Source organism: Armigeres subalbatus, chromosome 2, assembly GCF_024139115.2.
Source record: "Armigeres subalbatus isolate Guangzhou_Male chromosome 2, GZ_Asu_2, whole genome shotgun sequence".
NCBI classification, from domain to species: Eukaryota; Metazoa; Arthropoda; class Insecta; order Diptera; family Culicidae; genus Armigeres; species Armigeres subalbatus.
Genome location: NC_085140.1, coordinates 402,018,738 through 402,044,635, shown reverse-complemented (window position 1 = coordinate 402,044,635; position 25,898 = coordinate 402,018,738). Strand labels below are relative to the sequence as shown.

The following is a 25,898-nucleotide window of genomic DNA, read 5'->3' as shown; positions in this document are numbered from 1 at the left end:
TAATGTTGAGCAACCTAACGATGAAATTTACATAAAATTTTCAACTTTTTGAATTTTGCTATTTTTTTCATTATGCAATACAAAAAATACTTCCACATTCGCATAGTATGATGATCTTACAAACTAAGTTATAGTTTTTTTTAGGAATCACATAGGGGAGTTTGGGCCAGGGGGGCACATCATACCGTCTTACACCATAGACCGCGTAGAGCAGTGGTCCCCAGCATGCTTATTATCAAGGGCCGCACAGAAGTTTTGAGCTGTTGAAGTGGGACGCAGTATATTTGTAAGATATTTTTTACCCTATATTTGATATTACAAACTATTGAATATTTGAACAAAATATGTTATTCCTGTGAATCTTTTTCAAATAAAATATGTACTAGTAAGGACATTTCATTCTTTCATTATACAGATTTTATAGCTGTAGCTGACTTTTAAGTCTATAGTGCCGTTTTTGCTGTAGCGGACTTCACATTAGAAATAGTTTTTTCCGCCAAAGAACCTTTCCACCCTATTGGCAGAAAATATTCTATGCTGTTTTCCCTAATGATCATGTGGCAATCGATTCTGAAATTTTGGTATTATGTTTGTACTCCGAGATATTGAGAATGATAAAAAGCTATTCCTATCATATATGTAATTCTTATCTATGGACAACATGTAGTGTTTTCCCAGAAAACATTCGCGGGCCGCAGGAAAATGCTTGGAGGGCCGCATACGACCCGCGGTCCGTGCTGTGGAGATCACTGGCGTAGAGCTATGGAACATTTATGGACGAGAGCAGTTTTCCCGGGAAGCTTTCAAGACTGATAAAAGGCAACGATGGGTGGTGTCCCAAGATTTCGGGCGAACACTCCAGTTCGTTCGAATGTACAATCAATATCATTTTATTATTATATTATTAAATTAGTAAGAGGGGGATTTAAGCCAACGTACTCGTGGTGACTCGAGGTTAGGTTTACAATGTTTAAGGATGGACGGGGCTTAGGATTCGGAATCAGGTCATTTTGGATGCTCCTCCGGGCATTTGGCATAAAGCGTGTCGTCGTGCTCGAGGATAGGTAGAGGTAGCAGAGCTGTGTGGCGTCATTTCGGTGGCAGAGCAGTGTGGGAAATTTCGGTACAAATCAAACACAACCACCCACTAGAGGAATTTCAAAATTTTCATTCATTTTTATTATTGCTATTTCCTTGCTGATATGAATAATAATCGTCTCGGAGTGAAAGATAAAATGATTTCTGTCTCGTCGATGCTGCACTTGTTGCTATGGTTCAGTGTTCTGGGTTACAGGGCGTAGAGATAGAGAGTGTTTGATGGTTTCGATCTAGTTCAGTGTTCAACAGCTTTATGTTTAATGTCAGCAGTGATAAGAATTATTGTTTCTATGTTTTCGGAATATCGGGATTTGGCATCACATATTAACTTTAACGTTAGGTTTCGCTTAGTGTTATTGAAATTTATTCGAATTTATTTGCTCCTTTCGCTGGTTTTTTTTCTGCCTCTTCTAAATATCAAGCTCGGAGTATATGGATGTCATGTTTTGTTTGAATTCTTCACAGTGATTATTGCATTTTGCAAGTTTGTTCTTACGTTCTATATTATTCTCTGCCTTGGCTCGTGTATGTACTCTGTATTAGATGGTTGGTGAATCGGGGATATATTTTTGTATGCAAATAATTGCAGTGAATACTAATGCTGATGTGGTTTGGACCCAGAAAGGAAAGTTTTTGTATTATTTGCTCATAATGGTTTCTATTTTCAGTGATTCTATTTTCTTAATTTCACTTGAACTTGCGATAAAATCTTTAAAACTTTTTGATAACAGTTTGTATTTTAATTAACTCGGTTGTCTGATTTTATTCCAGCTTACCATTTCTGATGCGGTGCAACATGAGGAAAATGATGCATTTTTCTGTTGTTTTGTAAAGTTGACACAAAAAGTTTAGATGAATAGAAAATAAAAGCTTGCTTGCAAATAATTTCTAACAACATATGTGGCAAAGGGATCTTATTGATTATAATTCATGCTTATTTGTTATTTTCATCATCACCAACAATACAAACCTATGTAAGATAGTGTTCAAAAAGCTCAAGATCGTCTTGTTGACAATATGTTTTTGTAGCTTATACTTGGAACAAGATAGTAATTGATCTCATTGGGACGGCTTGAGGTTATTATCTCATGATCAGTATTTTTCATTCAGAAGAGAGAATGTTAGATTTGCAAGAAAAAAATGTTAAGATTAAGCATTGTTTTGTTTATTTCTTTAATTATATAAATCGAGAACGATTTTACGTCATAAGTTGCATCACCAAGTAATAGTTAAATTTGGATCGGGATTGAACGGTTTATTCGTACAAAACAATAGGAAGTTTTGGCAATTTTTCTTTCGGAATTTCCTAATCGTAATATCGTTATCTCAATGCTAAAAATTACAAATGTTTAACATTAGTTGCTCGATGATTTCGGTGTCCATTCTCTATAACAATCGATGATGCTTACCAGTTATTTATAATCATCAATTTCGTCTAACGATTCCACCACTCGCTATTCACCAAAATATATAAGTATAGACATATGTGATCACTGGACTTTATTTATCGTATGGCTCTAAGGACTATTTTCAGTAGCATTCAACTAAGACTAGAGGCTTTTATTTTCGATTGAAGTTCACTCGCTTCAGTTTATCATTTTATTTATTGTATGATACTGGTTTCTATAGTTGATTGACTTTCTTTGCAATGGGCTTTATATTTGCGGAACGTAAGTTTTAATTGAGGTAAACTCAAAATGTTTAGCATGCGGATGAAGAATTATTGGGCCTTCATTTATAAATATCAAATTCGAACTCCTAAGTATCCATTCTTAGTCGTTTATCTCATCTTTATAAATGTCTTTGGAAAAATAACATAAATATTAAATCCGTAGTTCTTCCCTTCCTATTTCTATATTCTGTCAGCAGATATGTACGTACATACTTCGACTTTTTTTTATCGACTGTTACCAACAGGTTTATCTAACACTGAACAAGTCTTCGAATAGAAGATGAATTACGTATCTGCTGACATGATATTGTATTATAAATAGTGGATCTTAACGAGACACCTGAATTTTAAACATTATCCATTATGAAATTAGACACCTTTACTATTGAATAAAATGCCCAATATGATTGATTTTGCCAAATACTTCAGTTCTGATCCACACTGACTTTGGGACAGACCCAACTTTGTTGATTTAGTTATTGAAAAGCAATATTCCGCTTGTAAGTCATTCTCGAAAATGGATTCCACCAGACGTTGTCCACATCTGTTCTTTCGATGCGTTGGGTAGTGGAAAAGAACGATTGGATGGCTTCACCACGGTTGAAGGCGCAATGTCCTGTATCTCTAGCTTGACTGATCGCTCACGGTTGTCAGATCAGCTGAACTGATAAACAAATGAACTGATGAACCGGGGAACTGAAAAATCAAATGCTTTGGGCTCAAGGTTACATCTGCAATGTAAAAATGATGCAAAAACATTCCTAAGTATCAAAAACCAAATACTTTTTTATCATAATCAGGTATTGCTGAGCTCAAGCATTCTAGCTAAGGGCCAAAAACTATTTTCTGCTGTCGAAATAAATTAGAAGTTAAAATATTAACAAATATGATAAAAATTTAAACTCCGAGTGCTTGAAGATGGAAAACGATAAAATTTATTCATTCTTCATAGCCCGTAGTGTCGTTTTATTTGAAATAAATGCTTTATGGGTTAGAAACCGTTAACTTTAATTATCGACCTTCTATATACCAAGGTGTATCGAATGTTCTGTATCAGAACTGAAGAGTATATTGGAAAATGAACAAATATTATAACCCCTGAAGCAGTAATTAGGTTGCTGCAAGAGAAACGGTCAATGCTGACGACTTCTTGCATGTTTTGCCTTTTCCTGCAGTCACGTCACGAATAGGTTTGACGATTTTCTGTTCCTAGTAATATTATATTGATCAGACATGTCCATTTTTTGTAATCAATTTACCGGCAAATAGTAATAACGTGACTGGTTGGATATCAATGCAAATGCATCGTGTATTATATTCGATGAGCCTCCATTTGTTCCGAGTTCTATCACCCTTTCGCTACCTCACCCTTTACGTTTTTCTCCACTACCCAAATGCTTTATTAGTTTGTGATAAATGTATTCTAGTCTAGTCTCTTTTCTATTTAGTTAACTTGTTGATGTTCAACTAGTGATTTGGTTTGTTAGAAAATTCCACTAGGGAAAGTTGGAGATTTTTAATGTGATATCATTTTCATCAAGAGACTATCTGAATTGTTTTTAAAACGGTATCTCTCAAATATTCGAGACTTGTTATGAGATTTTTTTTCGATAAAATTGAGCTACCAGCTGACGACGAAACTTGTTGTTTCAAGGTGTTCTACAGTGAATGATTACATTTCGAGGAATATTTGACTAAATGTTTCCCTAAAAGACCTGTATTTTTTCGTGAATTTTTCGTTTTTTTTTTCATTCGCACCCGACACACCAGAACGGGTCGCCGATTTTCACCTAAAACTAGTTCTCTCTGCTTACACTAGTACCTCATATTGAACAGAATTAAAATCGGTAGAAAAATAGTTTCTGGAGCTAATACTATATTATCACAACATTTGTTCCGACTCAGTAGGTGAGATAGGGGACAGTTCCATGCCCTCGAGCAGGGGTGTTTTTTCCTCGTTGCCGCTGCCGAAACCCCCGTCACTGCCTGCAGTGTCATCGAGATATTTTCGGATTTCGGCCGCACTACTACTTCCGCTTCCGCCGCCACATCGGCTTCGCTGATCCTGCCTGCTAATGGGAGATCGAAGTAGCGAATCGGTTACACTACTGCTGTCCTGGTCGCTGGTATCATCCGTAGAAGAATTCTCCAGCTTGCGGACCTCGATTTCGGTTCGATCGTTCCATGAGCAGCTTTTAGTTGAGCAGTTTGATGTGCTACTGATGGTTGGGTCACTTTCGCGCTTTCCTTCTTCAGAAAAGTCCTCTAGCGAAATACTGTCCAAAATGGTACTGTGCTTGAACTTCGCCAAGCTGAACATCTGCTGTCGATGCGTACGGGTTTGTCGGGAGACCATCACAACCGGTTCCGGAGTGAGAATGAACCGCTCAATGTCCGCTCCTGCTGCGGCAGCGGAAGTTGTGGGTAGCTCGTGCGTTGAGCTTCCATGACTGAGTAGTCGATCAATCTCACTCTGAGTTGTCGACGAGGGAGACATGTTGAAGGATGTCTCGAACAAACATTCGTTGGATTTTATCAGCTTATTTCGCCACTGGCAGGTTTTGTCCCGTGGAATAGCTAAGCTCTGAAGATTCTGGAACGAAGCATTTTTCTTCTTCGTTAGTTGATTGTACTGAGCAGGAGTAACAAGTTGTTTCGGAGAAGTCGGCGTTAACGTCGGCGGTAGCGACAGCTGATGATGTAGTGTCGTTGATGACTTGTGACGTGATTTCGGTTGTAGTTGATTCTGACTAGACCTATTGATACAATTGGCGGAGCTTGTTTCAATGGGCATAAAAGCGGAATCGATACGGCGTTCCTCTTCGAATGAACGGAAAATCTTACGTGTGCTATTTTTAATAGATTTATTGGCCATTCGGGACGAGTAGGACATGTCTTCAAACGAAGATACCCTGTACTTCTGTGAGAATACTTCCGTTGTGGCACATTTACGGAGTGGTGATGATGTGTAGCATAGCGAGGCGTTGGTCGTTGTAGATGAATGATTGTTTATCACTAGTTTAGGTGGTTCTAGGTATCGAGTCGAACGATTCGGTGAAGCATCACGAGAAGATGAAGAACCCGGATGAGTGTCCCTTGGAGAAATGCTAGCATGATGATCATGGCACGGAGAAGACCCTGCTGAATCGATATACTTCAGTCCAGCCATGGTTGTCGCAATATTTCCCGCTCCATTTTCTACCAGCAGATCTTCAACGCCTTCGTCAATGGGTGAATTCATCGACGCAAAGCTGCTCAGTTTAAAGCTGGACGCCCGGGAAGACTCGCCGTCGGTCATTGAACCAAAGGCGGAATCCTGCGAAGGATTGCTGAGACCGAGGATCATGCCCCGGCGGCTGTACTCCATCCTGCGGGACTTTAGGTTCTTGAATGCAGATGACGGATTCAACTGCTGCAGCTGTATCGAGCCAGCGGACGACGACGTCGAGCCCTGGGACTCGATCGAATCTATACGAATGATTGTATTACTATTGCTGTTATCGTCCGACTGAACATTATTGTCACAGTAATGTATCGGCGAGCTCAGTGGGTCGTAATGGGCGGGATCATCGATACGGGCTGATGCTATAACTATTTCATCTAACAGATCTTCGGAATCACTACTAGACAGATCGGAGGATTCTACATCACTATTGGTTGGTTATGATGTTGTTGATATTGATTATTTAGCAACAAACGAAGAACCAGAAAAAGAAAAGAGAAAAGAAAAATACAACATAAGCTGATATCGATATATGTCCACTCAATGATGTGACCCATACTGGGTTTGAAAAACACTTAGATTATGGAATGTTTCAAGTCTACTTCAATACTATTTTAGGTTATTTAGCGTCAATTTGTGTATTAACTGCAGAGTTGGATGCTACAGTGTGGTGGAAAGAGGATTGAAAGCAACATCAGAATATATCGCCAATAATTGAATGTGTACAAACAGGTGACTGAAACTAAAGGGGAATCACATAAACTAGCTACCATGATGGGTTCTCTGAAATTTTAGTGCGGTGTGAATTATGCACATGCGGTTCATAGCTCCAGTTGGGCGTGGCTCAAATGTTGGAACACAAAGGGTCGAGAACACACAAGCAATTGCATAGGTCTCTAGTTGAAGCAATGCGATAACCTATAGAATGAGTGTAACATAATGATAATAATACATAATGATATTCTATTTGCAAAATATAAAACGTTAACAAATGAATAGTTACAGTGATCATGTTCTAATTGGAACACCTTAAAAACATAGTGGTCGACCTCAAATGAAAGGTAATTGTGTCTGGAGCATTTGTGTATAACAACCCAAATGTCCATTAAAACGTTTAGACTTAAAAGGTTCTGACAGAGCGATTTTTGAAAAATACTGATTTTTCATGTTGCCACAGTGGGGTAGCCGCGGCGGGGTAACCCCCTCAAAAAAATAAAAAAAAAATTCAGAAGACCCCTCCCCCCTAGACCAATTTTCTGGCTACCCAACTGTGTTGCCATATACCTTTTTAGGTCAAATCCCAAACAAACTTATATTCCGAATACTCGTCACATGGAGTTTTATCTGAAATATTTTGTTATTATTGTAAAAATAAACGAATCTTATCGGCAGGATTTCAGCCTTTTCGTCACCAAAAGATCACCTCGTTTGTTATCGTAACTAAGCCAACAGACCCGACAACGATTAAAAGACAAGGAATCGGGAGTCGGATCTTGAAACGTGAGAACTGTGAATGAACCAGCTAGTATTGGGCTCCTGGTTCGTGAACTGTTGAAAGTCGGCGTGAGCGCAACAATCCAGGGAACATGGTAGCCCAAAACCGGAGAACGAAAATTCGGATCAGGGGAACCCATCGCAAATACCTAATTCAAGTACGACATCCACTAGAACAGGGGCGACGAAGCAGAACGTATAGGTCAAGCTGTGGCACCACCAACGCTGACTAAGGGTAGGAAGACTCTAAAGGACCTAAAACAGTACAGCTGCTGGGAAGGACGAGATCCCGATTATGCTTCTCAAACTTGGAAGTGAGCAGCAACATCAATAGATCTTCCACATTATTCAGATAAATAGGGGAGGGTAAAGAGCTTCCTACCGGTTGGTTGGATGGCCCGATATGCCCGATTTATAAGGAAGGGCACTCGGCGTACATGATTCTATCGCGTGTTCTGTTCAACAGGCTGATACTACTTGAGGAGTTCTTCGTCAGCGAATACCAAGTAAGGTTTCGTGAGGACCGATCAACGATGCTTCAGATGCTAAACATACGGATGATCCTAGATTCTAGGAAATGGTGAGACATCTGGGAAGCAGATATCTTACAAGCTTTGTAGGATTGCGTACTTAGCTGGTAGTGTAGCCTGGGCACTGTTGTCCTTCGGACATCATCTAGAGTAAGGGGGTGCGACCTGAGGGCTGGGGATAGGGAGGGGTTTAACAGTGAGCTTTGTTGAAATTCTTTAAAAAGCTGCAAGCATCCGCAAGCATGCTCTATCAGTGCGACAGTGTGCCGCTCAAAGCGCACTAGCCTAGTCCTGGTGACGGGTGGTCCTGCATGGGTGACTTCAATGCGAAGATTGAATCCGACAACTCGAACCATGAGCGCATTATGGGACGTCATGGCCTCGGAGAAAAAAGCGAAAATGGAGTGGTGTTCGCAGAATTTCGTGGTGACATCGTCATGAAGAATGGGAGAGCGCTCTTTCGCCATCGACTGGTTCTCAAGGTAACGTGGGTCTCCCGTGACGGCTTTACAGAAAATCAAATCGACCACATCTGCGTCAGTCGAAAATATCGCATCTGATCATCACTTCCTCATCGGCGAAATACGACTGCGCATTGCGCGGATTCGTTGGCAGGAGGAGAGAGTTGGGCGACGGTGCAACACACGCCGACTGAAAGATGCCGCGATGGAACAGGCCTTTGTTGAAGAACTGGGGACTAGTGCTGCCGATATTCCGGAAGCTAGAAGACCAATGGACCGCCTACATCGCCACCAGCGAGCGAATTGCACATCCAGAGAAAACAATGGATCACCGGTAAAACTTAGAGGACGATAGAGGAATAAAGAGACGCCAAAGCCGCGATAGAGCGAATAAAAACCACACGAGCCAGAGAAGCCCGTCAACGATACTCGGCTCTAGAGAAGAAAGTGAAACGCTCATGTCGACGGAACAGGCAAGCGTGGGCGGATTCTTTCGTCGACGAAGGAGCGACAGCTACAGCTATCGGAATCATTCGACTCTTCTACGATATCTCACGACGCTTAAGCGGGGCGGAGAAGAATGCAACGATGCTTTTGAAAGACACGACTGTTCAGCTATTGACCGAACCAACAGACCAGATGACCAGCTGAAACCACCTCGGTATGATCTGCCTAGGATCCTATGTATAATAGGGTCAATACCGAAGCTCCGTCACTACTGGAGATCCAAACGGCCCCATCCGGAGCATGAAATTGAACAAAGCCCCAATGATACTCAAAGGTGACCCCATCACATCCGTTCAACTACTGCAACGTTTAGATCGTAATATCTGGGCCACCGCAACTTTCCCGGTCGACTGGAACCCTGCATTCAGTGAAGGTGCATCTTAGTGAAGGTGCCCAAAAAAGGTGACCTGACTGTATGCGATAACTGGCAAGGTTTTATGTTGCTATAAGTGTGTACCGTTCTGAAAGTCCTATGCAAAGTTATCCGAGTCCGGATTCAGGGGAAGATCGATTCGACTATCCGGCGGCAGCAGGGTGGACCCTATTAAGAATTGTGGTGAAGCTCTGGATCATTCTGGGGCAGGTCAACGAATTTCAAAAGTCCCTTTATTTATTTATTTATTTTTTTACTAAGGAAGATCTTTCGACCGTCTTAATCACGAGTATATGTGGGGCACCCTGATACGCAACTGGGTTCCTGAAAAACTCATCGCCCTTCTCGTGAAGGACGAGATTCTGGTAGGTACGATTGACCGTGAACCAAACCGCTGGCTGCTGTGTGGGTTACCACACCGTGGAGCACCTAAACGACTGGCCGAATTGGCTGATGACGTTGCACTCCTAGCTCAACGGCGCTCTGATATGCAGATTAAGCTCAACGACCTTGCCGAGCGCTTCTCTTTGGCAGGTTTAGTCATCAACGTCATCAAAACCAAATTCATTTCAATCAAAGTTAATTGCCTATATTCCGGGAATTAAACCACCCGACTTGGACATTAATTTACAACTCATATGTGAATAGGGGAACTGGGGGTAGGACGCCCACGTTAAGGAAAATGCCATTTTTATCAATGAAAACCACCATTTCAGCCAGTTTTCATCAGCGCATACTGAAGAACAGCATATCTGCGACTGACTACCGATAACAGATATCTAATTGTCCATTTTATTGCACAGAAATTTGATTTTTAAAAAGCACCCGAAAAAAAATGATTTTGAAACCATGCGGGGTGAGATGCGCCAGTGGATGGGTTAAAACGCGCATGTGCTTATCGTACTGATTTTCATTTTAATTGCCTACATTAAGGCAATTAACCGAATGTTTCAGCTGTTTCGGTCATACGAAATGAGCATGGGCGTAATGCCCCACACCGACCTCAGAAGTTTGAAGGCCCATACAATCGTTTTAAAACCATTTTGACGACGATTTCGTGTGGAACATAAAGAACACGAGTAAGCAGCATGGCTCACCCGGTAAAAATCGTTTACTCATTAATGGGTACTTTTTCTCTGCTATCTCTTTCTCTCTGCTGAAAAATTTACCCATTTTGGGAGAATAAGTAGATTTACTCATTTAAATGAGTAGATCCACTTATTCTCCCAAAATGGGTAAATTTTTCAGCAGAGGAAAAGAGATAGCAAAGAAAAAGTACCCATTAATGAGTAAACGTGTTTCTCCGTGCATGGCTCAATTATTAATTTATCAATGTATAACAGCGACAGAAAGACTAAATTCCACCGAGCTAGAATTGCATCAAAACACACAAAAATCGTTTTTTCAAGTTTTTCATGTATAACTAGAGAAAAATCATGAAATATATGTATCCAATGGCAATATTTTTCATTGCTTTATCGTATAGACTATTGAAAATAATCAAAATGGGGATATTTAACCTTATTCAGGGGTGGCGCGTTTTAACCCCTATGGGCGTGCTACCCCCACTTCCCCTATGCAATGGAGGTAACCAATGTATTGGAGGTAACCACTTTCCCTTCGATAGGACTCGAACCCACGACCCTACAGTACGCTAGACTGAAGCCAGTAATCGGCCATTTTGTAAACCACGTGCTTTTCCAATATTTTTTTCAAGTGCACGAGATAAAGGAACAATAACGCGTATGGGGCTGATATAATGGTAGATCGTTTGCTTATTTATGCTGAACAATCATAATTTGAGTTTCGGCACTGTACGATAACTATTACGCCAGATTTGGGGTTTTTGAAATGTATGTAGATAAAAGTGTGGTGAATTTGAAATTCACCACGGGCTTCATTCTATAATCACCTTAACCAACTAAGGTACGAAGGACCTACATCGGCTTTCGCAACCTAGCGGCTACTGAATGTGCTCGAGATTCCCAAATTGGACGCATAATCAAATCACTCGCAATCCATTTGTCAAGCCAACACTTCCACATGTGTATAGTACACGTTCACATTAGAGGAGCGTGAGTATTTAGAATGTCTGGCGACAACACACATTTCGCTGCTGCCAGAGGAATGGCCATCAGTAGCACCTATTTTGCACGAACGAATTTCCAAAAGCACACCTGCAGACACCCAAATGATGAAACTTGCAACCAGATAGCCCATGTTCTGGTGGATGGGCGCCATTTAACGGATGTTATCGATGTGCGGACATTCAGAGGTCCGAACATTGACTCTGATCACTACCTCGTTGTCAGTAAAATTCGATTACGGTTGTCAACTGTATCGAACGAAAGATCACAGAGAACGATGCGTTACAATATCCAGCGATTGTTGGCGGAAGTACCGCCAGAAGCTCGACGAACGGATAAGTGCAATCAACGTTGGCGACAACATCAACGATCTATGGGAGTCGATCTATGGAGCGCTGAGCGCAACAGCACGAGAAGCGATAGGCACTGCACAGAGGCGACCCAGGACGGGTTGGTTCAGAGAGTGACAGACGAGAAGAATGTTGCTGGAAGCCGGATATTGGTGTCGGGTACCCGATCGAATAGAGATCGGTACAAGGAAGCAAGAGCAGCCGAAATCGCAGGAAGAAAAAAGAGTATGAAGAACAAGTGACTAGCGAGGCGCAGGAAAAAATGGAGCAGAATGATATGCGGAGGTTTTATGAGACTGTCAATGGCGTGCGGAGAAAGACAGCGCCATCTCCCGTCTTGTGCAACGACTAAGAAGGGAATTTGCTGACAGATAAAACCGAAGAGTAAGCAACACTTCGAGACTTTGTTGAATAGTGGAAGTGACGGTGCATCGGTGAACAGAATAAATATTAGCGACGATGGACAAGGTGTGGAGTAGTAATAGCCTACTAACTATTAAAGAGCTGAAAAACAATAATGCTGCGGGGAAGGTCCAGCTCCCGGCTGAACTTCTCAAACATGGCAGTGAGCAGCTTTTTGAAGTTCTATACCATATTATGTCAAAAATGTGGGAAGACGAGGAATTGTCTGCTGGCTGGTTGGACGACCTCATTTGCCCTCTCTTTAAGAAAAGGCACAGACTGGAGTGCGTCAATTACCGAGGAATAACCCTTCTTAATTCGGCGTACAAAATTATGTTCCGTATTCTGTTCAACAGATTGAGACCGCTTGAAAAGTCCTTCGTCGGCGAATACCAAGCAGGTTTTCGTGAGGGCCGATCAACGACGGATCAAATGTATATCCTTGAAAAATTCCGGGAGTACAATTTGCAGACACATCACTGTTTATTGATTTCAAGGCGGCGTACTATTCAGTGAAACGGAATGAATTATTGCAAATTATACTTGAACATGGTTTTCCGGCGAAACTGATATGGCTGATTCGTATAACGTTGGACGGATCGAAATCAAGTGTAAGGGTTGCGGATGAAATATTGACATCATTTGTTACCTTAGATGGATTGAAGTAGGGTGATGCACTCTCGAATCTACTGTTCAGTATAGCGCTCGAGGGAGCAATTAGGAGAGCTGGAGTGCAAAGAAGCGGTACAATTATCACAAGATCGCATATACTCCTGGGAATTGCGGACAATATCGTTATTATCGGTATTGATCGCCGTGCCGTGGAAGAGGCTTTTGCGCTTCTTAAGAGGAAGATAGCGAGGATTGGACTCACGATCAATACCAGCAAAACGAAGTACATAGTCGCTGACAATCAACGTGGGTTCAATAGTGGTGGTGGTAGTGAAATGGTGCTGGATAATGATGTTACCCGCGAGGTGAAAAGGTGTATTGCAGCTGAAAATAGGGCTTATTTCGGACTTCATAACCAGCTTAAATCCAGTAGTCTGCAAACAAAGACAAAATTCGCGCTGTGTACTACTCTGATTCTTCCGGTGGCTTTATACGACCATGAAACATGGACGTTAAAGGAGGCTGATTGGAGAGTTTTCGGAGTGTTTGAGCGTAAGGTGCTGCGGACAATACTCGGCTGTAAACCGGAGAACGGTATCTGGCGGCGTCGCATGAATCACGAATTGTACCAGGTGTATAAAGAACTGGATATTATTAAGTTTATACAACATGGCAGACTACGGTTGGCTGGACACGTTGTTTGTATGCCGGAAGAACGTCAAGTGAAGATAATATTTAGTAGAGAACCTGGAAGGGGCCGCAGGCTTCGTGGAAGGCCACGTGCACGATGGCTTTTTGCAGTTGAAGAGGACCTGAGGGCGCTCAATGTTCAGGGCGACTGGAAGCGATTGGCCCAGGATCGAGTCCAGTGGAGAGGGATACTCCATTCGGTGTATGTTCATCGAAGAGCTGTAGCCCATCAAGTCTAGACCAATATTTGAAAAGGGCGTAACAGCTAAAATTTATTCCTTCTTATTCTTCATACACATATATTGTTATATATGTAGACGAAGAATAAATTTTGGCTGTTACGCCCTTTTCAAATGTTGGTCTAGATGTATCAAGTAAGTATTGAATGTTCCAATCAGTGACGGGAAATGTCATATCGATGTCATGGGACTAATTTGTTAATAACTTTTTTCACAAGTAATTTACAATCGTATGTTTTATATAAACATAAATCACTCAAAGGATACTTAAACTTTTTCTAATAGGTCATTGCTCTAAAACTGAAATTGGCAGCGTGAGAGCCGAATTAGTGTCAAATGACATTAATGTCATGACATTCCGTGACATTTTTTAAAATTCGTTATCATGCCTCACACTGTATATTTAGAACAATTACCTGTTTGGCAAAGTTGTAGGATCCTTTAAGCATTACATGTTAATAAAAAAATCCGAGTTGTAAAAGACTTTTGAAAAAAGTTTTTAGCAAATTAGTAATTGCAATCCCATGACATTTTTTTGACATTTCCCATCACTGGTTCCAATTAGTAAAGTCACATTTAAAAAGCGGTATATGTTCTTGAACAGATAATGAAAGCGAATTATGTATGTATAATTAACTAAGAATTATGTAATTAGGAAATGGTTGTTGCGATTATGAGTTCAACAGAATAAATAGAAAATTGATTTACTGATTAAAATGTTATGATAGTTTAACCATTAAATAAAAATCATTTTCTTAACTAGTTTATAAATTCCTAATAAAAAATGCAGATAAAATATTTTTAAATTTTACGAAAGGTGATATATTATTTATTTGTGATTTACTACTCTTAAGGCCATGTAACCATATGTATCATACATTAAAGTAAAGAATTGAAGCACAAATTTTCGGATGTTTACAAAAACCTAGGCAGAAACTGTCTGCTTAATGAATAAAGTAGGAACGTTATTATGGAAATTATGGAAAAGATTCCCGATTGGATTACGGTCTTGGAAATAGCATGATTCCCATCGTAATATCATAAATCCCTTGAGATCCCAGATATTCCTTTGAACTGCTTTAATTTTTTGTTAATTTTATAAATGTATAGAACCATATACGCAACACTTCCACGTCCAGGAATTACAAGATACTCTTTTTAACTACATTTCAAACTATCTTCCAATTCAGATCCATTCGATTTCTAAACCATCCTGTTTGCAAAAGCTTTGATTGATAATGCATATATTAATTTACAACTTGACTATCGATCATGATCCATTCTTCGCATTCAAATGTCCAGGGGAAACAGTATACAAACCCCATTCGATTTTGGCCACACGTTCGGGACATTTACGAGCATGGCCATGAGCATTATGACCGTACAATTCGTAGTTACTAGATTGACTAGAAGTTTGCGAAATTGGGCAAAGAACCAAATGAATGGGGCTTGGGATTTGCTACCCATTCTCAATGTACACGTCTAGGGAGCTCAAATATGTTTAGTCAATAACGGCTCCGGCCCGGCCTTACGATCATATAGGAAGAGAAAGACTGTTAGTTCGACTCTCGTTGCTACTAGAGACCGAGTATACCTCTGCATCTCCACGATTGTCTTAAGATAGCTAACATTGATTTATTTATGGAAATTTTGTGTTTTTTTCCGTGGAACATTTTGATTTTTTTAATGAAAAATTCTTCTTTTATAATTGCAATTTTTGCTTTCAAATGTGCTATTTTTTTGTTTTGTGGAAAATTCTTAATTGTTTATGGAACTTTTGCATTATTAGTGGAAATTTTATATTTATTTATTGCTCTTTTCAGATTTTATATTTATTTATTTCTTTATTGGAAATTTCCTTGTTTTTATCGAAAACTTCTAAACCCCATGGAAATTTTATTTTGCCGCCATTTTTTTAAAGTTTTTTTTACGTCGGTTTAGGGGTCTAATCAGTTTATTTACGCGGGTTATAAGATTTTCGCGGCTTAGGAGCAATCCAAAAAAAGGATTGTGTTGCCAAAATGGAGTGGTTTTGTTGCCAAAATAGAATGGTTTTGTTGCCAATATCGAATGGGATCTGTTCTGTACATACATACATTTTGGATATATTGAGTTTGTGTTGCCGAAATCGAATGAGACCTGTACGCAACGCAGAGAGCTTTTCCTACTTAGTACCTACGAAAAGATTTCACTCGCTAGCATACGGATTAGTATCAGTAAAAGCCATTCCGTTCCTTACCTTTTTGGGAGAACCTTATCTATGTTTCAGACGTTTTTGGCCTCAATCGCTATTTTACAATTGGAAAATTAGTGACCAGCTTCTACATGGAAAGCTTCGTATTTTTCAGATGTCTTTAGGCAAGTCGAAAATCAAAAGTATCATAATATGCAAGATGATGATTGCTATGAAGAAATTTATTTTTTTAATTTTATGGTCGCAAATAAAAGAATTGGAAAATAAATTAGATGTTGTGTCGTTGACAATGAGCTGCGTGAGATCTGATGGATGGTTAAAGATGTTGGTCATGCATGTGCCGTAAAACAAAAAAAAACAGTTGGTAATAATGTTAGATGAGTTTGGGTAACTATCTAGATATTTACAATCTAAAACATCAACCAGAATAGCTATTTGCATCTGTTACTAAATCGTTGAATTATAAAACTATGGAAATTTTATTAGGTTGCTATCCAAAAATCAAATAAATTGATATTCTTCAGAAGAGCTCACTGCCTTTATCGATCTAATGTTATGCCGTTTTGTGAATACTGATAAGTTGGTGCTGATTCGTACCCTGAAGATTTCGATACAACCATTTTTCGTAAAGTACTGAATAATTCACTCCCCTAGACTCCATGCGGCTGATCACTGTTCAATGTATATTTGTGGTGAAAGGGAAGGCGAAAGTGTACCTACTTATTCTACGCGATAGGCTTTGAGGCAACAAAAAGGCGTTTTGCAACCAAAGAGAAACCGAATACATAAATCAAAAAAACGTTCTCGAAAAGACAACAGACGGATAAAGTTACTTACTTTTCTGAAACTTGAGCCATATCGAATTGGATTTCTATTGTTTATTAGATTCCCACTATGTTGTGGCTGGAGGGTGCCTAATGACATGGGTTCTTCGGAATGTTGTAGTAATATGACTGAGGGTGGGTGGTTTGGTTCTAATCGAGTATTTTGTTCCTACATTCCCAACGATTTCCTATCAACTTCAGAATGGTATAATCTGTGATGACTCCCGTAGGAAGTTGATGACTTTTTTTTGGGAAAAGTTATTCTCTGGTAAGCAGTGCCGTATCCTTGCAAGAAGTTCATGAGCGAGCAAATTTTTGTTTGCTTTATTATGTATCCATGCATTATTATGATAACACTAATAAATTTTATGTCACTTGGATAACGTGCTCGGCAATAATAAAATTACGAGAATAATGTTTATATGACTTCAACTTGTCATTGATCACAGAAAACCAACTATGGATTGGTTTGACCCATTGAAAACTGAAGGTTCAATGATATAATATTGCGTAAACATCTAACGTTCGAAGTGTATGTAAGACGTTAACATGATGCTGTTTCAATGTGGGTCAAGGCTCCCCCTACCTAAGTGATTTCATCGCCGCAACGGCGACAACTAGTCGCCGCGATTCTATCGCTGGGTCGCTGCAGGCAATGCTACAGCTACGCTTCCATATCAACGGCGATAGAATCGCAGTGTGTGTGTTTGGGGGAACCTTTATATAACAAGAACACGATGATGGAGGCGCATGGTACGACATAATTGGAACATTGAGAATATGAAAAGATTTTCGAAATAAAATAATCTAACTTCCTATTATAGATCTTGAAGATCTCAAAAGTAGCATGTTAATGTAGATTAGCAGGCATGTATGTAATATATCTACTGAATGAATCGATTCATTGCAAACCTTGTAACAAATGATGTCACATATGACGAATTTCGCGCCAACCCTGGGGCTGGCAGCACCATCTCAGAATCGAATGAAACTTGGTGGGCATAAAGATGTGGTATTTCTAAGCCACTCTGCATACTTGTTTTTTTTTTTTAAATTATCAAGAGTAACATTTGATGAGGGCCCAATTTTTTTTCTTTAATTTTTTCAAAATCGATGTAACTTTAAAATGACAAGACTTACAAAAAAGTGTTGTATGGTGGACTGTCGTGAAATTCCCAGAAGTTTTTTGGAAAAATACCCAAAAAATAAAAAACCGATTTGTACACTGAAAAAAAATAGTTCGATATTACAAAAAAACCTCATCTCAAAAATCGACGAATTTTTTGCTGCAGATCTTCTTCTTCTTGGCATTACATCCCCACACTGGGACAGAGCCGCCTCGCAGCTTAGTGTTCATTAAGCACTTCCACAGTTTTTAACTGCGAGGTTTCTTAGCCAGGTTACCATTTTTGCATTCGTATATCATGAGGCTAGCACGATGATACTTTTATGCCCAGGGAAGTCGAGACAATTTTCAATCCGAAAATTGCCTAGACCGGCACCGGGAATCGAACCCAGCCACCATAAGCATGGTCTTGCTTTGTAGCCGCGCGTCTTACCGCACGGCTAAGGAGGGCCCCCTAACCCTAAGAAAAACTTTTTTTCCTTAAATATGTCACAGAAACATTATTCCCAGAAAAGTTAGATAATTGAAATACCTATTTGCAGAAAAAATGTCATCGATTTCTGAGATGAGGTTTTTTTGTATTATCGATTTTAATTTCTAAAACTAATTTTTTTCAGTGACGAAATCGGTTTTTTATTTTTTGGATATTTTTCCCAAAAGCTTCTGGGAATTTCACGACAGTCCGCCATGTAACACTTTTTTGTAAGTCTTGTCAATTTAGAGTTACATAGTTTTTTAAAAAATCAATGAAAGAAAATTAGGCCCTCATCAAATGTTACTTTTGACAATTTTTGAAAAACTGAGTATACAGAGTGGCTTAGAAATACCATATCTTTATGCCCACCAAGTTTCATTCAATTCTGAGATGGTGCTGCCAACCCTGGTCGAGTTGGCGCGAAATTCGTCATATACGGGAAAAAATGTCAAAGAAGATACAACTTTAAAAAAAGTTACAATAGTTCAAAGATTGATTATTCACGTGATTTACGATGAATTGAAACCCACGAGAAAGGAAATGGTATATTTTACTCTACTAATTGTTATGGATCTAAAACGATTCAAAAACTTAAATGATATTTGATTGGTTGAAGTTTGTGTTTTTTCATGAAACATCTCACTCTAATAAACTTGAAATTCTAACAAAAATATTCTGAAATCTATTGTTGCAATGTTGTCATACTGTGTGACTCCATCAACATAATCTATGCTAATAATTTCAGGATTTCGCAGTTCTGGCTTGATGATTGTGATCCAAAAATTTGTTTAGTGGTAAGTTACTATTCCGTCAACGTGTGTTGGGGTTTTTCTAAACATATTTACTTTAATCATCTTTTGATGTGTGTAATGATGTTTTCCCTAGAGTTCCACCCAAAAGACTTACAGTGACCTGCATAATAAAAAGCCCACTTGCTGTTTTTCATACAAAATGGTCAACTTTGGAGATCTAGATCTCGATTGCGTGTGAACCAATTTTGCTGAAAATTTGACCAGAGCTCAGATATAACTTGAATTTTACCACACCTGAATTTCGACCATATTGATTCATAGGGTAAAAAATTATCGCGGTAATACCAAAACGATTTTTTTGGCAAAAAATTGTTTTTTTAATATCTTGAAAACTACAACTCTTAGTGTACAAGTATATTCCGCAAACTTTTTTGTATTGTCAAAATACGCGTTTTTGCTGAATAAGTCATCAGTTCACAACCTATAGAATTCAAGATATTTAGAAAATAATTTTTTGCCAAAAAAATCATTTTGGTATTACCGCAATAATTTTTTACCCTATTAATCAATATGGTCGAAACTCAGGTGTGGTAAAATTCATGTTATATCTGAGCTCTGGTCAAATTTTCAGCAAAATTGGTTCACACGCAATCGAGATCTAGATCTCCAAAGTTGACCATTTTGTATGAAAAACGGCTGGTGGGCTTTTTATTATGCCGGTCACTGTATCAAGTTAAAGGGCAATAATCTGTTGTTCATTAATTTAAATTACCTATGTATCTTACAGTACTTAGAAGTTTATTTGACATCGAAGGAACAATAGTAATTCTGATTGAGAACCATGGGGCCTCACTGATTTTCTGCTATGTAATCGTTTAACCTGGTTATTTCTTCTGTGTATGTTTACTTTCCGTTCAAGAAGAAAGTTTGTACATAATTGCTACATGGATTTTTGTTTGCTGAGGGTGTGCAAATTGGTTTTCCAATAAACTTCATCGCTATTATCACCATCATCATCATCATCAGTGTCACTAATAGAGAGGCAGAGCATTGGCATAACATCGGATGATAAAGACATATTTGAAAGGAAGAAAAAAACAAGAGAACAGACAGTGAGTCAGTTATAAGAAAAAACGATGAAAGCTTTCGAGGAGGAAACATCCATTTGTAGATGATACTAACAGTCGTGTAACAGCAATAAAATAAAATGTTTCTCTGCTTCATCTTGCGTAAAAGAAAAGAAATGAAAACAAAAGTTTCGTTTTGCCTCGTTTGTTCGTCAAAACATTTTTTTTGCGAAAGAAACACGAGTAAATAAAGAGCTGAAAACATGACTGAAAACCAAGAAAACAAAACAACACGAATTGTGTCTAATCGTGTGTGAGTTTTGGAGCTCTTGGAGGGCGTTTTGTATTTCGAATGGGCATGATGAAGTATTTGTGTGTTGTCGTTTCCGTATTTGTAAGCAAGCTCAGATAAAAACTACACACCCGGTTTTGCGCTCACGTGGCGTCGACGGTGGAGTGCATGGCGAGCTGCCTTCGCTGTATGACCCACTAAGTGTTGCACCCTGTCGTCGTCGTACGGCGTTCAACAGACTCAACGTAGAGCTACTTAAACCGTGTTTGAAGGACTGCCATAGAAGCCGCCGATTGTTAATTTATGTTCATGTAAATAAAAATAAGAAAAATATGATTGTTAGGGCATAGTTGAATGGTATTAGATTAGGTTATAGCATGAATTTTGTTTAAAAAAATTGACGCGCACAGCTACACAGTACACACAAATATCACATTTGTCTTTGGGTTGGTACGTGTTCAACAACCATGATCTATTCATATTCGAAGTTCTTGCTTATGGAGCCGCATGGTCTGTTGTTAAAATTGTAATATATGATTTTCTATATTCCGAATCTTACTGATAAATGTGAGATATTTTAATATTCGCATTGACAGTATGTCTACAATTGCAATATGTAATATTTAAAGTTTACTCACAGGCACACATGTTCCTCGCAGTTCTCTTAAATCGATATTGCGAAATATATCACAAAGGACCAGTTCTTCGACTGTTGGATAGCGACCATCTGGAGACTCGAATATCATCTGCAGCACGTCAACAACCTAAAAAATAATAGAAATTAAATGAGCAAGTAGAAGATAATTAAATGAAAAGGGAGAATAAAGCGGATCGATTGCTATCACTGGCGAGGAAGATGACATGACCTGTCAGTAGAAGTTGTCCAGTACAACGCAAGGGGTGATAAAAATGTCACAGGACATTTTGTTGAACCAGGAAAGAATAGAACAGCGTTTTATCATATTACTTTTTCTCATGGAACAAAGCACAGTGTGAAAACGACCACTTTCACAATGCGCTGTGACGGCTTGCAACAACCAACATGGTGCAGGGGATAAAGGGCTTAAATGCTTCATCCTATTCATTATTACTCCATTACATATCAAATGTATTTGGAACACCAGTCCACGGCGACGGATGGGACCGAATTAATTTTAAAATGTGCGAAAAAAGTTTGATATTTTGAAAATATTTAAATGAGTGAGAATGAAGACAAATATTTTCAATTTAAGTTAAGAGAGACATTTTTTGAACAATAATACAAAATCGATTAAAATTCCATTGGATTTCCATCTAACAATTGTGCTCTCTCAATTTTGTATCACATTCCCCATCAGTGAAAGCAGCAGGGTTGGGTGGGGGATATTCAGATGCAAAGGAGCGACCCTGAGAGCTTTCAAAGTGCGTATACAACCTGTGGATAGCGTTCGAGATCGAGCTGATAATGGCCCGGGGTTGGCTGGGGCGAGGACAGCTCGTAGCCGGCGCACATTTCGAACAGCAAGTGGCCGAAACAGATGACGTCGATGTTGTCGATATCCGGGGCAGAGCGGGCCCACATCACCGCGTTCACTCGGGAGCTCAGGCCCAGCAAACCGTTCTCCAGCCCAGATAATCTGTGGATGAGCGTGGGGGCGGAAAGTAAAGAATGGACAGTTTTAATATGGTGCCAGTTTTGGAGATAAAAGAGATTGGATGTATAAGATTATCGGGTAATGGTTTTGCTGGGTATAACCTATATTTATGTTTGCAAACAAGTACTGATAGAGCAATGCTTCAACTGGTAGGCGTCTCTGCATAACGATTTTATAGAAAAAACCCTATTTTATATTATAAAGTTGAAGTTCTACTGAAAATGAAATAGACTATTCTTTGTTTTCCTCGGAAAGTCCCAGAAAGTTTGAACATTTTTTGGAAAATCATCGGGGAATTCTTTGGAGTACTGTGGAATTTCTACGGAAAATTCTTTTGGAATTCTTTGGAAAATTCTTTTGAATTTCCTGAGGATTGTTTTTAATTTCATCGGGAGCTGATTTGGATTTTTTTTCGAGAAATTCCCATGAATTTTCTCTTGAAATTCTCAAGACTTTCTCCAGGAAATAATTCTGAATCTCTTCGGGAAAATTTCGGAATTACTTCGTCTGGTTTTCTTCAGAAAATTCTTCTGAACTTTCTCGGAAAACTCTTCTGAATTTCAGAGGAAAATCTCCTGAATTTCCTTGGATGTTTTTTTAGAATTCCCTCGAAAAATTCTTTGAAGATTTCTAAGGAATGAGATTTTTAGGGAAATTTCAAGGAAAGTTTTTCGGAATTTCTTCGAGAAATTCTATACAATATCAAATTCAACTTATTTTGAATTCCTTTGAGAAATTCTCTCGAATGTGCTTGGGAAATTAGCTTTCTAAATTACGGGAAATTCTTTAAAATTTCCTCGGGAAATTATTCTAATTAAGAAAATTATTTTGAGCTTTTTAGTGGAATGTCTTCACTTGTCATAAGACGAGTTTGTACAATCCCATTGAATGAATGACCACTTAATTGTATCTTGACAGATACGTATTTCGACCTCAACAGTAAGGCCGTCTTCAGTGTCTCGTACTTCGAGACTTCGTACTTCGTAAGTCGAGTCAAGTACGAGACACTGAGAACGGCCTTACTGTTGAGGTCGGAATACGTATCTGTCAAGATACAATTAAGTGGTGGAATTCAATGGGATTGTACAAACTCGTCTTATGACAAGTGAATTATTCTAAATTTCCTTGGGGAATTATTCTGAATTACCTCGGGAAATTCCTCTGAATTTACTTCAGAAATTATTCTGAATTTTCTCTAGAAATTTCAATTTCTTCTAAATTTTCTCGGGAAATTCTTCTGGATTTCTTCGGAAAATGCTTCTTACCTTTTTATATTTTTTTTTTATTTTTCTTCTGACATTTTTTTGAACTTCTTCTAGACATTTTTCTAAATTTTCTCGGAAAATTCTTCTGAATTTTCTCGGGAATTTGTTACGAATTTACTCGGGAAATTCTCCTGAATTTCCTCGAAAAAAATGTCTGAGCTTCCTCGAAAAAATATTCTGAAAATCATTTAAATATTTAAATAAAACTTTTTTTGAATTTTCTCGGAAAATTCATTGAATTTCCTCGTGCATTTCATTTGAATTTCCTCAGAGAATTCTTCTGAATTTCCTCGGGAAATAATTTTGAATTTCCTCGGGATTTTTTTTGAAATTCTTTCGCGAAATTGTTTTGAATTTCCTCGGGAAATTGTTTTGAATTTCCTCAAGAAAATTTTTTGAATTTCCTCGGGAAATTGTTTTTAAATTTCCTCGGGAAATTGTTTTGAATTTCCTCGGGAAATTGTTTTGAATTTTCTCGGGAAACTTTTTTTTAATTTCGTCGTGAAATTGTTTTGAATTTCGTCGGGAAATTGTTCTGAATTTCCTCGGAAAATTCTTTTGAATTTTGTCGGGAAATTCTATTGAATTTCTTCGGGAAATTCTTGTGAACTTCCTCGGGAAATTCTTTTGATTTTTTTCGGGAAAATCTTTTGAACTTCCTGGGAAATTTCTTTTGAATTTCCTCGGAAAATTCTTTTGAATTTCTTTGGGAAATTCTTTTGAATTTCTTCGGGAAATTCTTTTGAATTTCTTCGGGAAATTCTAGTGAGCTTCCTCGGGAAATTCTTTTGAACCTCTTCGTGAAATTCTTTGAATTTCCTGGGAAAATTCTTTTGAATTTCCCCTTCAGAATTTCCTGGGGAAAAATATACTGAATTCGATCGGGAAATTCTTTTGAATTTCCCTGGGATTTTTTTGTGGGAATTGTCCTGACCTTCAATGGCAGATTATCTTGAAGTTATCCAGGAAACTCTTCTAAATTTTCTTTCCTGAATTTTCTAAGAAAATACTTCCGAATTTCCTCGGGAAAATCTTTTGAATTTTCTCAAAAGCTCTAGAATTTCCTCAGGATTTTTCTTGAATTTCCTCGTGAAATTCCTTAAAGTTTCTTTTGAAAATTATCCTGAATTTTTTCGGTAAATTCTCTTAGATTTCTCTGGGAAAATATCTTGAATTTCCTTGGAAGGTTTTCATAAATTGCTTCGGCCAATTCACATTAATTTCCTTAGGAATTTCGAGTGATTTTGTTTGAAATCATTCTGAATTTTCTTGGAAAGTCTTCTGAATTTCCTCGGGAATTTTTTTCGAATCTCCTCGGAAAATTCGCCTGAACTTCCTCGAGAAATTCTTCTGAACACTTTCTAAATTTTCCCGTGAGTTTTTTAAATTTCCTCGTGAAATTTGTTTGAATTTCCCCGGTTTTTTTTATTTTCTCGTGAAACTCTATTGAGTTTCCTCGGAAAATTTTTAATCTCCTTGAGATATTTTTCTAAATCTCCTCGAAAAAATTCTTCGGAGTATCCTCGGGACACTCTTCCTAATCTTTTAGGAAAAAATCTACCGAATCCCATCGGAAAATTCGTTTGAATGAATCCCAGGAAAAATCTCCAGATTTTTTTTGGGAAATTCTTCTGAATTTCCATCGAAGATTCTCTTGAAGTTTCTTGGGAAACTTCTTCGAAAATTTTTCCTGAATTTCCTCTTCTAAATTTCCTCAGAGAATTATTCTGGGTTTATTCTAAAAAAATCTTTTGAATTTCCATGAAAAATTATCTTGAACATGCTTGGGAAATTTTCCAAAATTTCCTTGGGATTTTTTTTTATAAATTGCTTTAGCCAATTCACATTAATTTCGTTAGAAATTTCGTGTGGTTTTGCTTGGGAAACTCTTCGGAATATATTCAGAAAGTTATTCGGAGTTTCTACAAAAAAATCTTGGGAATTCTTCGGTATTCTCTCGAAAAATTCTTCGGAATTTCATCGGCAAATTCTTTGGAAAATTATTTTAAATTGTTTCGGGAAATCCTTCTGAATTTCCTCGAGAAATTCTCATGAATTTCCTCGTAAAACTCAGATGAATTTCTCCAGAAATGCCTCTGAATTTTCTCAGAAAATTATTCTCAATTCCCTCGAGAAATTCTTCTGACTTTTCTTGGTTAATCTTCTGAATTTCCTCGGAAAATGCTTCTGATTTTCTTAGGAAATTCTTCTGAATTTTCTCAGGAATTTGTTTCGAATTTCCTCGTGAAATTCTTCTGAAAATCTTGTACATTTTCTCAGGAATTTGTTTTTTGAATTTTCTCGTGAAAATCGTTTGATTTCCTCAGGAATTTTGAGTGATTTTGCTTGGAGAAATCATTCTGAATTTTCGCTGAAAATTCTTCTGAATTTTCTTGGAAAATCTTCTGATTTTTTTTCGGAAAATGCTACAGACCTTCTTAATAAATTCTTTTGAATTTTCTCGGGAATTTGTTTCGAATTTCCTCGAAAAATTCGTTTGAATTTCCTCGGGATTTTTTTTTGAATCTCCT

General features: G+C 38.3%; 1 protein-coding gene across 6 annotated transcripts in view; it reads right to left on the bottom strand.

Moving 5' to 3' along the window:
* Positions 1-1,148: 1,148 nt before the first annotated feature.
* LOC134213299 (uncharacterized) overlaps positions 1,149-25,898 on the bottom strand; it is a 139,397-nt gene continuing 114,647 nt past the window's right edge. For all 6 annotated transcript variants that reach the window (XM_062692245.1, XM_062692246.1, XM_062692241.1 and 3 more), the window contains 4 exons: positions 21,883-22,084; positions 21,107-21,232; positions 20,600-20,742; positions 1,149-6,420 (listed from right to left, as the gene is read on the bottom strand). In XM_062692245.1, the coding sequence (XP_062548229.1) occupies positions 4,653-6,420; positions 20,600-20,742; positions 21,107-21,232; positions 21,883-22,084 (2,239 nt within the window). In that variant the 3' untranslated portion in view covers positions 1,149-4,652. The remainder of the gene's footprint in view (positions 6,421-20,599; positions 20,743-21,106; positions 21,233-21,882; positions 22,085-25,898) is intronic.